General features: G+C 37.1%; 2 protein-coding genes across 2 annotated transcripts in view; one reads left to right on the plus strand and one right to left on the minus strand.

The window, feature by feature from the left end:
* The window catches only part of mbl2 (mannose binding lectin 2), a 199,369-nt gene that overhangs the window by 114,635 nt on the left and 71,393 nt on the right, over positions 1 to 13,341 (minus strand). The gene's annotated exons all lie outside the window — the stretch shown is intronic.
* dcaf8 (DDB1 and CUL4 associated factor 8) overlaps positions 36 to 13,341 on the plus strand; it is a 20,487-nt gene continuing 7,181 nt past the window's right edge. The window contains exons 1-7 of the mRNA XM_021471269.3: positions 36 to 263; positions 1,013 to 1,081; positions 2,791 to 2,886; positions 6,766 to 7,391; positions 10,330 to 10,470; positions 10,807 to 10,901; positions 12,778 to 12,888. Coding sequence (XP_021326944.1) covers positions 1,045 to 1,081; positions 2,791 to 2,886; positions 6,766 to 7,391; positions 10,330 to 10,470; positions 10,807 to 10,901; positions 12,778 to 12,888 — 1,106 coding nt within the window. The 5' untranslated portion in view covers positions 36 to 263; positions 1,013 to 1,044. The remainder of the gene's footprint in view (positions 264 to 1,012; positions 1,082 to 2,790; positions 2,887 to 6,765; positions 7,392 to 10,329; positions 10,471 to 10,806; positions 10,902 to 12,777; positions 12,889 to 13,341) is intronic.

Raw genomic sequence — 13,341 nt, forward strand, 5'->3', positions numbered from 1 at the left:
AAGAAATAGAAAAAAAGAAAGAGAAAGAAAAAAACAGAAGTGCTAACGAAGCAGGGCAGTGAAAACATAAACACTGCGGGCACGACCGAAAACGTGAGCTAAATCTGCGGGCTTTTTGTGCATCGCCACTGCGTGAGGTTGTTGAGGGCACATCTCACTAATGTGTCGAGCTTTTGTTTGCGCTTGACTCAAAGGTGAAGGAAGGAAAATCTGCGCAGAGGATTAACAAGTGCGGAGACTTTGGGCCTACAGTAACGTTAGAGGTAACACCGTTCGCTAGTTAGCTCTCCATTTTCTTGCTACGACAAGTGTTTACATGTTGTCAGCTTGAACCAACAATCATAACAGACTCTCAGTGGACGCGTCGAACTGGTGTTACGGCTGCAAGACAGATTACACGAAGACAGATTACACGATGTTTACCTGTCTACACGGCTTTGTAAACTTGACAACATATATCTCTTTGTTCAAACTGAAGAGCCACTGCTTGCTTGCCAAACGCCGTGTGTGCGCTTGCAAAACTAGCCAGCAGCTTTTCTATTTTTGACTAGGGTAATGCCACAAAAGCAATTGCTAAGATTAGTTAGCACATTAGCTAGTCGCAGCCTGTTTACTGCGCACTGTCACAAACATAAACATTGGTAACTGCTGTCTAAGGTACGTTTGCAGTGGACTCGATTAGACTAGGTAATGTTATGCTATTATGATTAGAGTATTTATCATAGTTTGCAAGCAGGCTTATTTTGCCACCATTAGCTGATGTCAGGGATCCTGTCAGCTCGGCCAGCCTAAGAGGTCAGCACCTTTTAAATGTGTCAGAATGGCAGTCATGTGTTTGTTGTGCTTACAAGTTTAAAGACTTGCTTTTTGATCGACATCAATGAGTAGAATCCGTCTGTTAATATGCTTTAGTAGTATCCTCATAGACAGTAAAATATAGTGTAATTGATTATCTGGTGAACATACATAAGTGTGATTTGATTTAAGTAACATGGTCTCTGTTTTTCTTCAGGTCTCTTCTGTCAGAAGAGACAGTCAGACAGAATGAGCGATACAGGTGGTAAATCCAGCATCCCAAATGGTAAGTAAACAACTTGTTTTTGCTTTGTTTACTTGTTTATTAAAAGGATTTGTTCTCCCAAAAATGAAATTTAGGTGGTGTACCAACCAGGGTGCGAATTATACATTGACTATTGGTGGGGGTTAAGTTGTCTGATTATGTTCGGTAATATGCTTCAGTAAACCAATGTTAAACATTTAATTAGATTACTTCTAATTTATTAACCAAACTTTTGTTTTTGTTTTGAGGAAAATTGATTGAGTGGTTCTTAATGACATTTGTGATATTAAACACACGGTGTAGGTTTGCATTTTTGCACCTATTAATGGATGACCATGAAAGACTGCACATTTTTGTTTTACCTTCCATGTGTGAGCAAGTGTATAATAAAATACAAATTATGCATCTAGTTTTATGGACACCTGGGGTACAAATCTTACAAGAAACATGTTTTGTGAACACGCTGGCTGTTGGTGCTTTAGATTTGCTGGATTCAAACCACTAAATTAATGTGTTGGCGCAAACATGCATTGGCAATGGTAGGAACAATTATAGGGTTTGTCAAATGTATATTTATGTTATTTATTATTTTTATTAATAATATTATTTAAGATACAGATCAGAGCCAACCATTGTTTAACTATTAAAAAAATAAAATATATTGTTTTCAAAGGGGACATTTCAAAAGAATACATTTTAGAGCAATATTCACAATATCATGGAACCGTGATATTTTTATCCAAGGTTATCATACCACCAGAATCTTATACCAACCCATGCCTAGGTCAGACCCCTCCCAAACCCCCCCTGTAATTCGCAACCTAGTTCCAACCTTGTGTTTTTGAAATAGCATGTGGACCATAATTTCTTATTATCAATATCATATTCTCTTTTGGATTAAATTAGCCATGTTTTTACTGTCATGCTTCTAAATGTCACTATAAAATATTCCAATATTATTCACATGACTTTTGAAGCAATGTCGTAGCTTTGAATGAAGACCAGACCAACATTTAAATCTTCCCAAACTGATAATCTTCCTCTCATTTGTAGCAGGTCTGTTGTGTCTTGCTTTGCGCCAGATTCAGTTATTCTTAAAATCACATTTTGTCAATGAAACAAAATCAAAAAGGATCGAAATGACATAAGATTGCATAAAGTCTTGGGTGAAATACTTCTAATCTGTTTACATGATGTCGATTATGGCTGCACGATATTGGAAAATTCTAACATTGCAATATTTTTTAATTTTGCGATTTATATTGTATATAAATATGTATATGAATGCAATTACACTAGGTCAGTTTAATAAATGTTTGAAAATAATTCATCATTTTAGATTAATTGGTAGGAGTCCTTTATTTAAATAAACAGTCTAAATGGAGTTGAAATGTATTCAGGCATGCAGTAATTGAATAATCACATGTAAAATAATACTTCATAGTCTTCGTTTTATAAACAATTCGATGAAATATATCATTATTAAGTTTTTTAAAGTTACAAATGGAACAATTTCTTATAACTAAAAACTTTTAAAACCCTCATATGCCTCAGTCACAGGCCTCAAAAACACTTGCGAAATGATAAATTTTAATCCAGACTCAGCATTGTGTACATTTGTGATATATTTGATTATTGCGAGTGATTACATTGCAATATCAATGCTGAAACGATATTGTGCAGCCCTAATGTCAAAAACAACTTTGTTTTATGTCTGGGACTTTTATCAGGTGGTTCTGATGATCCAGAACCGGGAGAAGGAAGAGGGGAGGCTGAAACATCTGATGCATCTGCTGTAGCAGAGGCCCAGGCCAGTCCTGAGTCAGGTATGGAAACCAGTAGTCTTACTGTAAATGTCATTTACACTTTCATTGATACCTTTAAAGTCGGTAGTATCTTATTAATGCACTTGAATGTAATCTAATAAAAGTCTTTTATTGCAATGTGGTAGTGCAGTAGGTAGTGCTGTAGCCTCACAGCAATAAGGTCACTGGTTCGAGCCTCGGCTGGGTCAGTTGGCATTTCTGTGTGGAGTTTGCATGTTCTCCCCGTATTCACGTGGGTTTCCTCCGGGTGCTCCGGTTTCCCTTGCATGTCCTAAGATGTCCATAGTGTATGAGTGTGAATGAGTGTATGGATGTTTCCCAGTATTGGGTTGCACTTGGAAAGACATCCACTGTGTAAAACGTATGTTAGATTAGTTGGCGACTCATTCATGCTGTGGCGAGCCCAGATTAATAAAGGGACTAAGCCGACAAGAAAATTAATGAATAAAGTCTTTTATATTCAGCAAAGCTGCAATTTATTTGATGATTAAACAATTACACTGTAAATAATTACACAGCAACCATTACACCAGTGTTCAGTAGCTATATTTCCATTTAGTCCGCATGCTTGATCTTGTTGTAAAAAGCACTAAAGCCTGGTTTATACTTCTGCGTCAAGTGACCGGCGTAACCCGCGGCGCATGCAACGCCCGTAGCTGTGCATTTATACTTCTGCGTGCTGTCTGTGTTGGTCTGCATTAACACTTCCGAAACGCTAGTTGGCAGTGAGGTGTAAATGTTCCTCTGTGTCGAGTTTCTTCACTGCTGTTTTGCTTTTCCTGAACACTTCCTGGATGTACAAGTGGCTCAAACTCGCTCACTTTGAGGCAGGAACCGGCGGACGTGCAAGAACTTTAACTGTGTGGTAAACACAAAACAAAACTTTCCATCTGGAGCTTCTTCACGGGACTCCACACTTGTAAACAATCACTCCATTGGGCTAGCGCCGCTCGCTCGGCTCTCGGTCCCGCCCAGACTCGTCAGCTCTACCAAGCCGACCAATCACAGAGCTTGCGCTACACGTTGTTGCGACGTGTAGTTACATTTTTTTGAGAGGTGCACGTCAGCGACGGCCACGGCGAAGGGCTATGCGTCAGCGCCGTAGCATATGCTGGTGTTTGACGCAGAAGTATAAATCAGCCTTAAGAAGCACATGAATTCTAAAAATGTGTAAAAAGAAAAAGAAGATTATTTGAGGCAGATAATGTGTCTAAAAATCAAACAGAAATGCAAACTATGATGAAAATGCATCTCTACATGAAAGACAAAATATGATGTGATTGAATGACTAAACTAATCATTTAATTTATCTCGCTTCACAACATCTTAAAGGGATAGTTCACTTTGAAAATTTTAAAAACCCTCAACGATACATTCTGGGAAATTTACTACTTATTTGTTATGTGGTTTTCCCTTTTAAGCTGGTGTAAAATTTGTAGTTTTTACTATTGATCATCAGATGACCATTAACCCTTTATACGCCTGTGCAAATAAAAGTTTAGTTTCTGGATTTTTACAGAGTTAGTTGGAGTATAACAGCAAATTAAAATGTGTGTCTGTGAGAGTGTGAGAATGGCCTTTGGCATCTTGCATTGATGCGTAAGAGACCACCAAAATATGCATCTCAGCTCTCAAAACTACAAGGAGTAAACAAAAACAAAGAGAGTGTATTTTATGGAAGCATATGAGTAGCATAATTCAATTCAAAATGTAATATGCAAAATGGCAATGCAATATGTTAAATGGCAATGTATTTCTGTATTTGAATTTGCATTTTCCAAGACATATGAGCAATGTTTGGTGCAGAATGAAAATGTCAATTAAATTACATTGTTTGCATTTCTCATTTCAAACACTGTTTTAATATGTAAATTGTATCCACATTTTAAAGCTTTATAAGTAGCAAAATTAAATTGAAAATGCTATACACAAACTGAATTTGATGTGAATAAAGTAAAAGCAGAAACTGTAGCAAAATGATCATTTAAATGTTATTTGTCCTAAATGCATTTTCACTCGCGTCTTGGAAATGCAGGATTACATTTTCAGCATAACAGCATGGGATGTGTGTAGCAAAATTAATTTTGAAATGTAATTCACAAAACGATAATGCAGTATGTAAATGGCAGTGTATTTCTGTATTTCAGTTAGCATTTTCCAAGACATATGTGCAATGTTTGCTGCAGAATGAAAATGAAAATGAAAAAAAACATAATGCATTTTCATTTAACACATCGCGACGAATGAAAGCCGATTTGAAATTGAAAATGCATTCTGGCCTGGCCACGCCCACAGACGGCCACCGTTGCTGCAAGGCAGGTTTTAGGTTATGTCGTCACAGCTGCAGCGAGGAAAATTTGGGACATTTGACAGCATAAACATGGCGAAGTCTGTTCCTCAGCGGCTTCGTGAAGCTGCACGAGCCCTCGAGCGAGAACTGGGAAATACTTTAGAAAAGAAATCACCTCCTAGCTCAGTAAACTTGGCCTTAGGTTTGATTTTCGCGCATGCAGTTTTAGGGATCATCTGCAAATTATAAGAATTATCAAATCATCAACAGAACCAAAACGCACAGTAACGCAAAGTAGAAAAAAATTCAGGAGATTCCAATAAATGGTTAGAGGCCAGACTGATTTAATACAGGTAGCAAAGCTACTATACCTCTAACTATATGGTACATACAATGCAGAAATAGGCAATAGCTCTTGTCATAAGCATACAGTACACATCAGCTAAAGCCCCTTTAGGTTCTATCGATGTAATTTGCAGATGATCCCTAAAACTGCGTGCGCGAATATCACACCTTAAGCCAAGTTTACTGAGCTAGGAGGTGATTGGCTTTCTAAAGTATTTCTCAGTTCACGCTCGAGGGCTCGTGCAGCTTCACGAAGCCGCTGAGGAACAGACTTCGCCATGTTTATGCTGCCAAATTTTCCTCGCTGCAGCTGTGACGACATAACCTAAAACCTGCCTTGCAGCAACGGTGGCCGTCTGTGGGCGTGGCCAGGCCAGAATGCATTTTCAATTTCAAATCGGCTTTCATTCGTCGCGATGTGTTAAATGAAAATGCATTATGTTTTTTTTCATTTTCATTTTCATTCTGCAGCAAACATTGCACATATGTCTTGGAAAATGCTAACTGAAATACAGAAATACACTGCCATTTACATACTGCATTATCGTTTTGTGAATTACATTTCAAAATTAATTTTGCTACACACATTCCATGCTGTTATGCTGAAAATGTAATCCTGCATTTCCTAGACGCGAGTGAAAATGCATTTAGGACAAATAACATTTAAATGATCATTTTGCTACAGTTTCTGCTTTTACTTTATTCACATCAAATTCAGTTTGTGTATAGCATTTTCAATTTAATTTTGCTACTTATAAAGCTTTAAAATGTGGATACAATTTACATATTAAAACAGTGTTTGAAATGAGAAATGCAAACAATGTAATTTAATTTACATTTTCATTCTGCACCAAACATTGCTCATATGTCTTGGAAAATGCAAATTCAAATACAGAAATACATTGCCATTTAACATATTGCATTGCCATTTTACATATTATATTTTGAATTGAATTATGCTACTCATATGCTTCCATAGTATTTATGCACCAGCTGCATTTTGGCGTTGAGAAGTATGGACAGGCTCTGTGTGATGCTTGTGTTTTGTTGATGGTAAAATCAGTTTAAAACCCTAAACCTTATAGGGGTTAGTGGATGTTTTCATTTTGAACATAACGAACAAGGGCACAACTGTTACTTTAGGTTTTGGATTTTGGATTAGGAATTTGTATAACGTTGGTGTCGCATTGACCAATAAATAAATTAGCAGCATGTCACCAATTGGTCACTCTTTGTCTTCACAGCGAATTTGAATTCAGCTGCAGAGGGAAGTGCGGTTGGTCAGGACAAGCTGATGGCGGACTCTGAGCAGAAGCAGGGTCCGGCTGAAGAGGAGGACACTGACAGCATGGACGGCAGTGGGCTGTACTCCCTCACCGAAGAAGGAGAACGAGAGAGTGAAGGAGGAGGGAGGGGAAAAGACGAAGGCAAGAGATCCGCCAGGAAGAGGAATCGACCCAGCGGTGGAGCCGCACATCACTCTTCCAGTTCAGATGATGACGATGAAAATGAGGAGGATGATGATGTTGAGGAGGAAGACGAGCAAGCCATGGAAGCGTGGCTAGGAGCAGACTTGTGTGACCTGAGTCGTCCTTCATGGCGTGCCATCCCTTCTCTACGGGCCCGAGAGATCGGCCGGGATTCACAGCAGTTTGTGAGGAAGGTGTGTGGGGCGCGGGGTCTGGTGCAGAGGCTGGAGTTGCAGGGACGTCTGGAGAGACACACGGGCTGTGTGAACACCCTCCACTTTAACCCCTCTGGCACCAGACTGGCTTCTGGCAGTGATGACCTCCGCGTGGTCATCTGGGACTGGGCTCGCAGAAAGGCAGAGCTGGAGTTTGACAGTGGGCATAAAAGCAATGTCTTCCAGGTGAGGAAGCTCAGTTCAGCAGGTTAAAGGTGTTTGATTCTCTCAAACATTTATGTTTAAAACCAATCTACCCCTCCATGTTTGGTAAACTGTTACTTTAAATGTTTTTTTTTTTTTTGTTATTTATATATATTTTCATTTTTTGCTAAAGGCGACAATTGGCAAATTGAAAATATAAGGATGGTCTTCATTTTTACATTCGCCATTTTTAAAATAATTTAGTAGTCAAAATTTAAATAAACTTTATAAATAACATGGTGTGTAAAATAAATGATTCCTGGGATGACAAAGCGAATATTTTAACAAAAAATGATGAAAATTGACTTTTGGAAGCTGTTTGGACAGAACCGGTTGTAGGTATATAAAGATATAAATATATATATAATATATATATATAAATATATAAAGGTATAAGAGATATAAATACAAAAATACTTTATTTTTATTTTTTTTATAATTCAGTGGCGTTAAAATAAAATTCCTACAATTCTGAGGCCCACCGCAACGTGACATAAGAGTGTGTTTTCCCCGCCCAACAAATTAATTGACAGTCACGTATTAACATGTCTTCATAGTAACACTCAGGGCTGCACGATTCTGGCAAAAATGTGAATCATGATTTTTTTTTTTTGCTTAAAATCAAGATCACGATTCTTTCTCACGATTCTGTAAATGTAAAATAAAGGTTAATATGATTAGCCTATTATTATTGTTAATTCTCAAACACATGGTAGAACAACAATAATACCAGGCCTATATGTAGGTATAGTGTTGCTTAAAATGCTAAATGTTGTATTGTGATGGACTTGAATAGGCTTTCAATATGTCCTGTTTGTTAATTCACAGTAAAATGATGACATCAGATTGTAACTTCATAATTATAAAGTTGATTTATTGTGTTTAAGACATGTGCTTGTCATCTGTCAACATTATTAGACCATTATATTTCCAATATATATATAGGCTAGGGTTGTTATACTGACACATTAAACATTTATTTTCATGCACAACACTTTGTGTTCGCTATGAAAGAAAAAAAAACATCAAATACTTATAATCATAACTCTAAAATGCGATATGCTCATTTAAATGTGCACACAGGTTTCACTTCAGAGTGCGGCTCATGGCTGCTGTCACTGTGAGAAAAACATCTACATGCAAATCAAACCACCCGCACGGCTCTCAAACGATTGCTCTGTGCAACAAACTGACCGTTATTTAAACTTCATTACCTGTTATTCACGGCATATGCAGGTTATGTTCACTGAAGTAGGCGTCATTTGCGTGCACGCACGCGCATTCTCGGCAGTAAACAGACAGTGATTCAGCTCACCTGTGATTTCGCGATCGTAAATACATCATTACATGAAGACAGAAATTACGTTTTGAGTAAATTATACCTTATAAATACAGTATGTGACACTTTTAACGCCATTTTAAGGTGTCAATGTGGCTGTGAAGACTTGTGGGGACGCCTTTTCTTCTCTCCTAACCTTGATAATATAATTGGCTGAATTGTAGAAAAAGCTGAAATAGGATCGTGTGTAGGGTCGAATCGAGATTGTGATCTTTTTTCGATTAAACTTGCAGCCCTAGTAACGCGTATAATCATAATCCATAAGACAGGACATGCGCAAAGCAAATAGGATTAAAAGATCTGTTCAGCTCTCTGTAATAATCATTCATCATCAAATGTGATCAAGAATGAGTTTTACAAGTTTAAAACATTTTTCAAAATGATTGTAATATAGACGGTATATTCGCTATGTAATAGCAACAACACAGTCGCATAGTGTCAGTACAATTATAAAAGAAGACGCTTCAATCACAGTTTGTGGATTAAATCGGGTTTAATTTTGTAAGGAATGTCCGTACAACAGTGGATATTAACGTGTATCTTTACAAATTGTTCCAGTGCTACTCTACAATGACATTGTGTGTGACTCATCATTACAGAAAGGCTTGAATTAACTCAAACTCAGATTAATCAAATGTATCAAATAACCCTTGGGAAAATTCTTACTGTATTAAGGGAGATCTGCATCCTTCTTGTCTGTCACTGTGCTGTTTGTATTCGTAAAGCCTGCATGCATCAGAGCAGTAAAGAAAGATCTCTATGGCTCTTACACAAACATGGGAACGGTGGGTAGGAAGAACCAGCTCATTTGCATAAAGGCACAGACAACAAAAGCAGCTACAATGTCCTAACAGCTCAAATTTCTCAGATTCTGAAAGGTATAGTAAATAACCTGACGTTATTTTAAAATAAAACTTAAAATCTTTTAAGGGGGTAAAACAGGTGCCCTTTAATTTTTATTTCTTAATTAGTTTTTTTGTTCACATGATCTTTCACATGATCTTTTATAAGTCATTCTAAAACACCGATTTGGTGGTTAAGAAACATGTATTATAATCGATAATCTACACAATGGCTATTATTTTTGTGGATACATTTGATACAACAGTTTTAGGATTCATTGTAATTAAATTCAAGAGATTAGCATTCATTTGCTTGAAAAATTAAGTAAAATTCTGAAAAATGAATGCATCCTTAATAGAAGCTATAGGACAGTGTTTCTCAACCATGTTCCTGGAGCACCACCAACATTGCATGCATCCTTTGTCTGTCACACCTTTAACAAGTCTTTCAGTCTCTGCTAATGAGCCGGTGACCTGAATCAGGTATGTTTGGTTAAGGAAACAGGGAAAATGTGCTTAGCTGGTGTTTCTCCAGGAACTTGGTTGAGAAACACTGCTTTAGGGTATTTTAAAAGAGTTTAGAATCTTTGCATTATTAAAAATTGTATAGATCTATCTATCTAACCTGGCTGTACATTTCGATCCAGTTTAAATTGCTGTTGTGTTTTTGTTTGACAGAAACCACTTTTTTTTTTTAAATGTAGAAACTTCCCTCTTTTATTTATTATTCTGTCCCCAGGCAAAGTTCCTTCCACACAGCGGTGACTCCACATTGGCCATGTGTGCCCGAGATGGACAGATCAGAGTGGCAGAACTGTCTGCCACACAACGATGCAAGAACACCAAAAGAGTGGCTCAGCATAAAGGTGCAGCTCATAAGGTATGAGTTTTGTTGAATTGTTTGACAGAAATACAATACAATACAATCTGAATTCAAAGATTAAGACCTAACAGTTATTATGATGTGTGGATTTGCATTAAATAATACTTAAACCATGGTTACCCTAAACCAATCAGCTTTGAAATCTGTAACTGCTTGGAGCTGTGCAGTTGCATATGTTTGATTAATCAACAGTGTGCAACATCTTTTAAAGAATCAGAAGAATAATTCTGTAACTAAAGCGATTGTTTTATTGGGTTTATGGCGAGATGTAAAAAGAGATTGCAATCAAAAAATCACATGTGAATGCTTGTGACTTTTGTTTTATTTTCTTAGCTTGCACTGGAGCCAGACTCTCCCTGCTCTTTCCTCTCTGCTGGTGAAGATGCAGTAGTGTTCGGCATTGACCTGCGTTTAGACAGACCTGCCAAGTGAGTGCAAAGTCATGTCACAAACAGCCCTAAAATTGCCAGAGGAAAAGAAATGAAGCACTTCAGCCAAGCGACAGGAGCAGGATTAGATATCCTACAAAGAATTGTGTCAGCAGCTAGATGAGTCAGTGGAAGCTTCTGTCTCATGCTATTATATGGTTTACTTGACAGTGGTCCATCTCAACACTGCTAATGCTTTTGGGAAATGCCTCTTGTTAATTATTTTGCTTTCTGTTGGTATGCTATTAAAGAGCCCCTATTTTGCATTATAAAAGGTCGTTTTGGTTTTGGGGTCTCTAACAACAGGCTGATATGCATGCAATGTCAAAAAAACACTTTAATTTTCTTATAATATGCATTTAGTTTTACCTAATTATCTCAACGACTCCTATATGATTCGTTCAGCAATTTCATTTGTTCTCCTTAGCACAATGTTAATCGTGCTGATTGAACCAATGACACAGTCTGTCATGATTTGTTGACTGTGTTCAGCGCAAGATGGAGAGTAATGCCCACCATGGCTATGAAGTAGCACACAGAGTATATGAAAGCCCAATGCAGAAATGCAATAAAGCAATGCAGTTAAACACCAACATATTAGTCTATTAGTCGTTTAGATTGGTAAGAAGCATGGTAAATTGGAAGGAGCATGAGTCACGTTTTCAACATGGTTTTGGATGCAGTATGTAAATAGCCCCATGAAGTTTTAACCTAAGAGGTACAATATAAGCATAGATCTATAATAGATAAGTGATTACAAGCTGCTCGGGGTGACACACAATTTAATACATATTTTGTAGGCTGTCCCATACATAATAGTCTCTGCTGCTCCTTCCTCTAATAGCAAACCGCCAATGAAACCCGTGTTGCAGTGTAGGTTATTGTATCAAAAATACTGTACTGCGGTGGTGTTGTGAGAATAAACTATTACCACCTATTCCCCGCAGCCGAATCTCCATCTGTCAGTGATCGTCATCTTAGCATCATGATCAGTCCCCGCACTCTGCTAGTGTCTAATGGGAAAGTTGCGTTCACGTTTTACCATTTCGCCACTTCTTATTTGGTGATGTACCGTATCGATGTTGTTGCGTTCAAGCAAAAGCTCCGAACCCAATACGATTTATTCAATTGACTCTGAGTCGACTATTTCGTAAAAGAATCAATCATTTTCAACACGGTGCAGTTTCAGATATAAACCTGAAAGTGCTCATTTACTTGTTACACACTGCATAGAAGATCATTTTCAAAAACCCATAATTGAGGCTTTTTAAAAAAAACTCTGCATTTGTTAAATTAACAACGTGCTATATTTCAAATGTTTAAGGCTTGAAAGATTTTTAAAAAAAAAACATAATCAGTTAATGTGTATTTAACAATAATATTAAAGTGGTGTAAAACAGGACTATGTTTTTTCTTCAGTTTTTCAACATTGATCAAAAAATGTAAAGTTTCATGAGCACTTTTCCAATTTATTACATTATGAAGTTTCAAATGACGCAGAAGACTGAAGTAAATGCTATATTTCCATCACAGGAGTTAATTACATTTGAAAAAATGTATATTTTCTTTCTTTTTTCTCCACAAAAGTAATAATTTTAAACATTATAGTTGGAAAATAATGATATTTTAAGTAAACATAAAATGTTTTATGACATTTTAATTACTCCCAGAACTAATTTTTTTATCCTAAAATATATATTTTATGCTCCAGCAACATTATGGAATTTTCTGCAGCAGAAATGCAGTATTATGTCGGGGATAATTTTAGTGAAAGAAATGGCTGTGATTCATAGGATACATAACATGCTTTTGTTCTATATTAAGTATACACTCTAGCTTACTGACCTACCATTTTCCCATTTATTTTTATTCTCAGCAAACTGGTAGTGGTGAAGGAGGGTGAAAAGAAGGTGGGACTATACACCATTTATGTGAACCCAGCCAACACACATCACTTTGCTGTGGGTGGCAGAGATCAGTATGTCAGGTGAGATGAACAGTCGTGGTGGTGTCTTGTTTTATGGGATTTAAAACATGACCTAATATACAGTGCCATTTTATTTCTCTGTCTTCAACATTTCAAGGTGAAAGCTGTCAAGCATACCTGATCCTGTTGGGCTGGGCTGATAAACAAAATCATATTGAATGGCCATACAATTTATGTTGATAATGATGATAAGCTCTGGACATTTTTACTTGATCGTAATCATCACCAATGATCAGCCAATCACACTGCATATACATCCAACAACAGGAATCTAGAATTGTGTTGATATTAGAGATTCACTGAATTTTTGGTTGCCGAAAATAGGTCATGCTGTGTCTCCCAGTATTGGTTAGTACACTCGTTTTATTTTTCTGTCTGCAGTATTCGCCTTCAGTCATGGTTGGGATACTCTTTTAAAAGGGGAAGCATTAACAACTTATATTGAAATATATA

This window comes from Danio rerio, chromosome 2 (genome assembly GCF_049306965.1).
Source record: "Danio rerio strain Tuebingen ecotype United States chromosome 2, GRCz12tu, whole genome shotgun sequence".
NCBI lineage: Eukaryota > Metazoa > Chordata > Actinopteri > Cypriniformes > Danionidae > Danio > Danio rerio.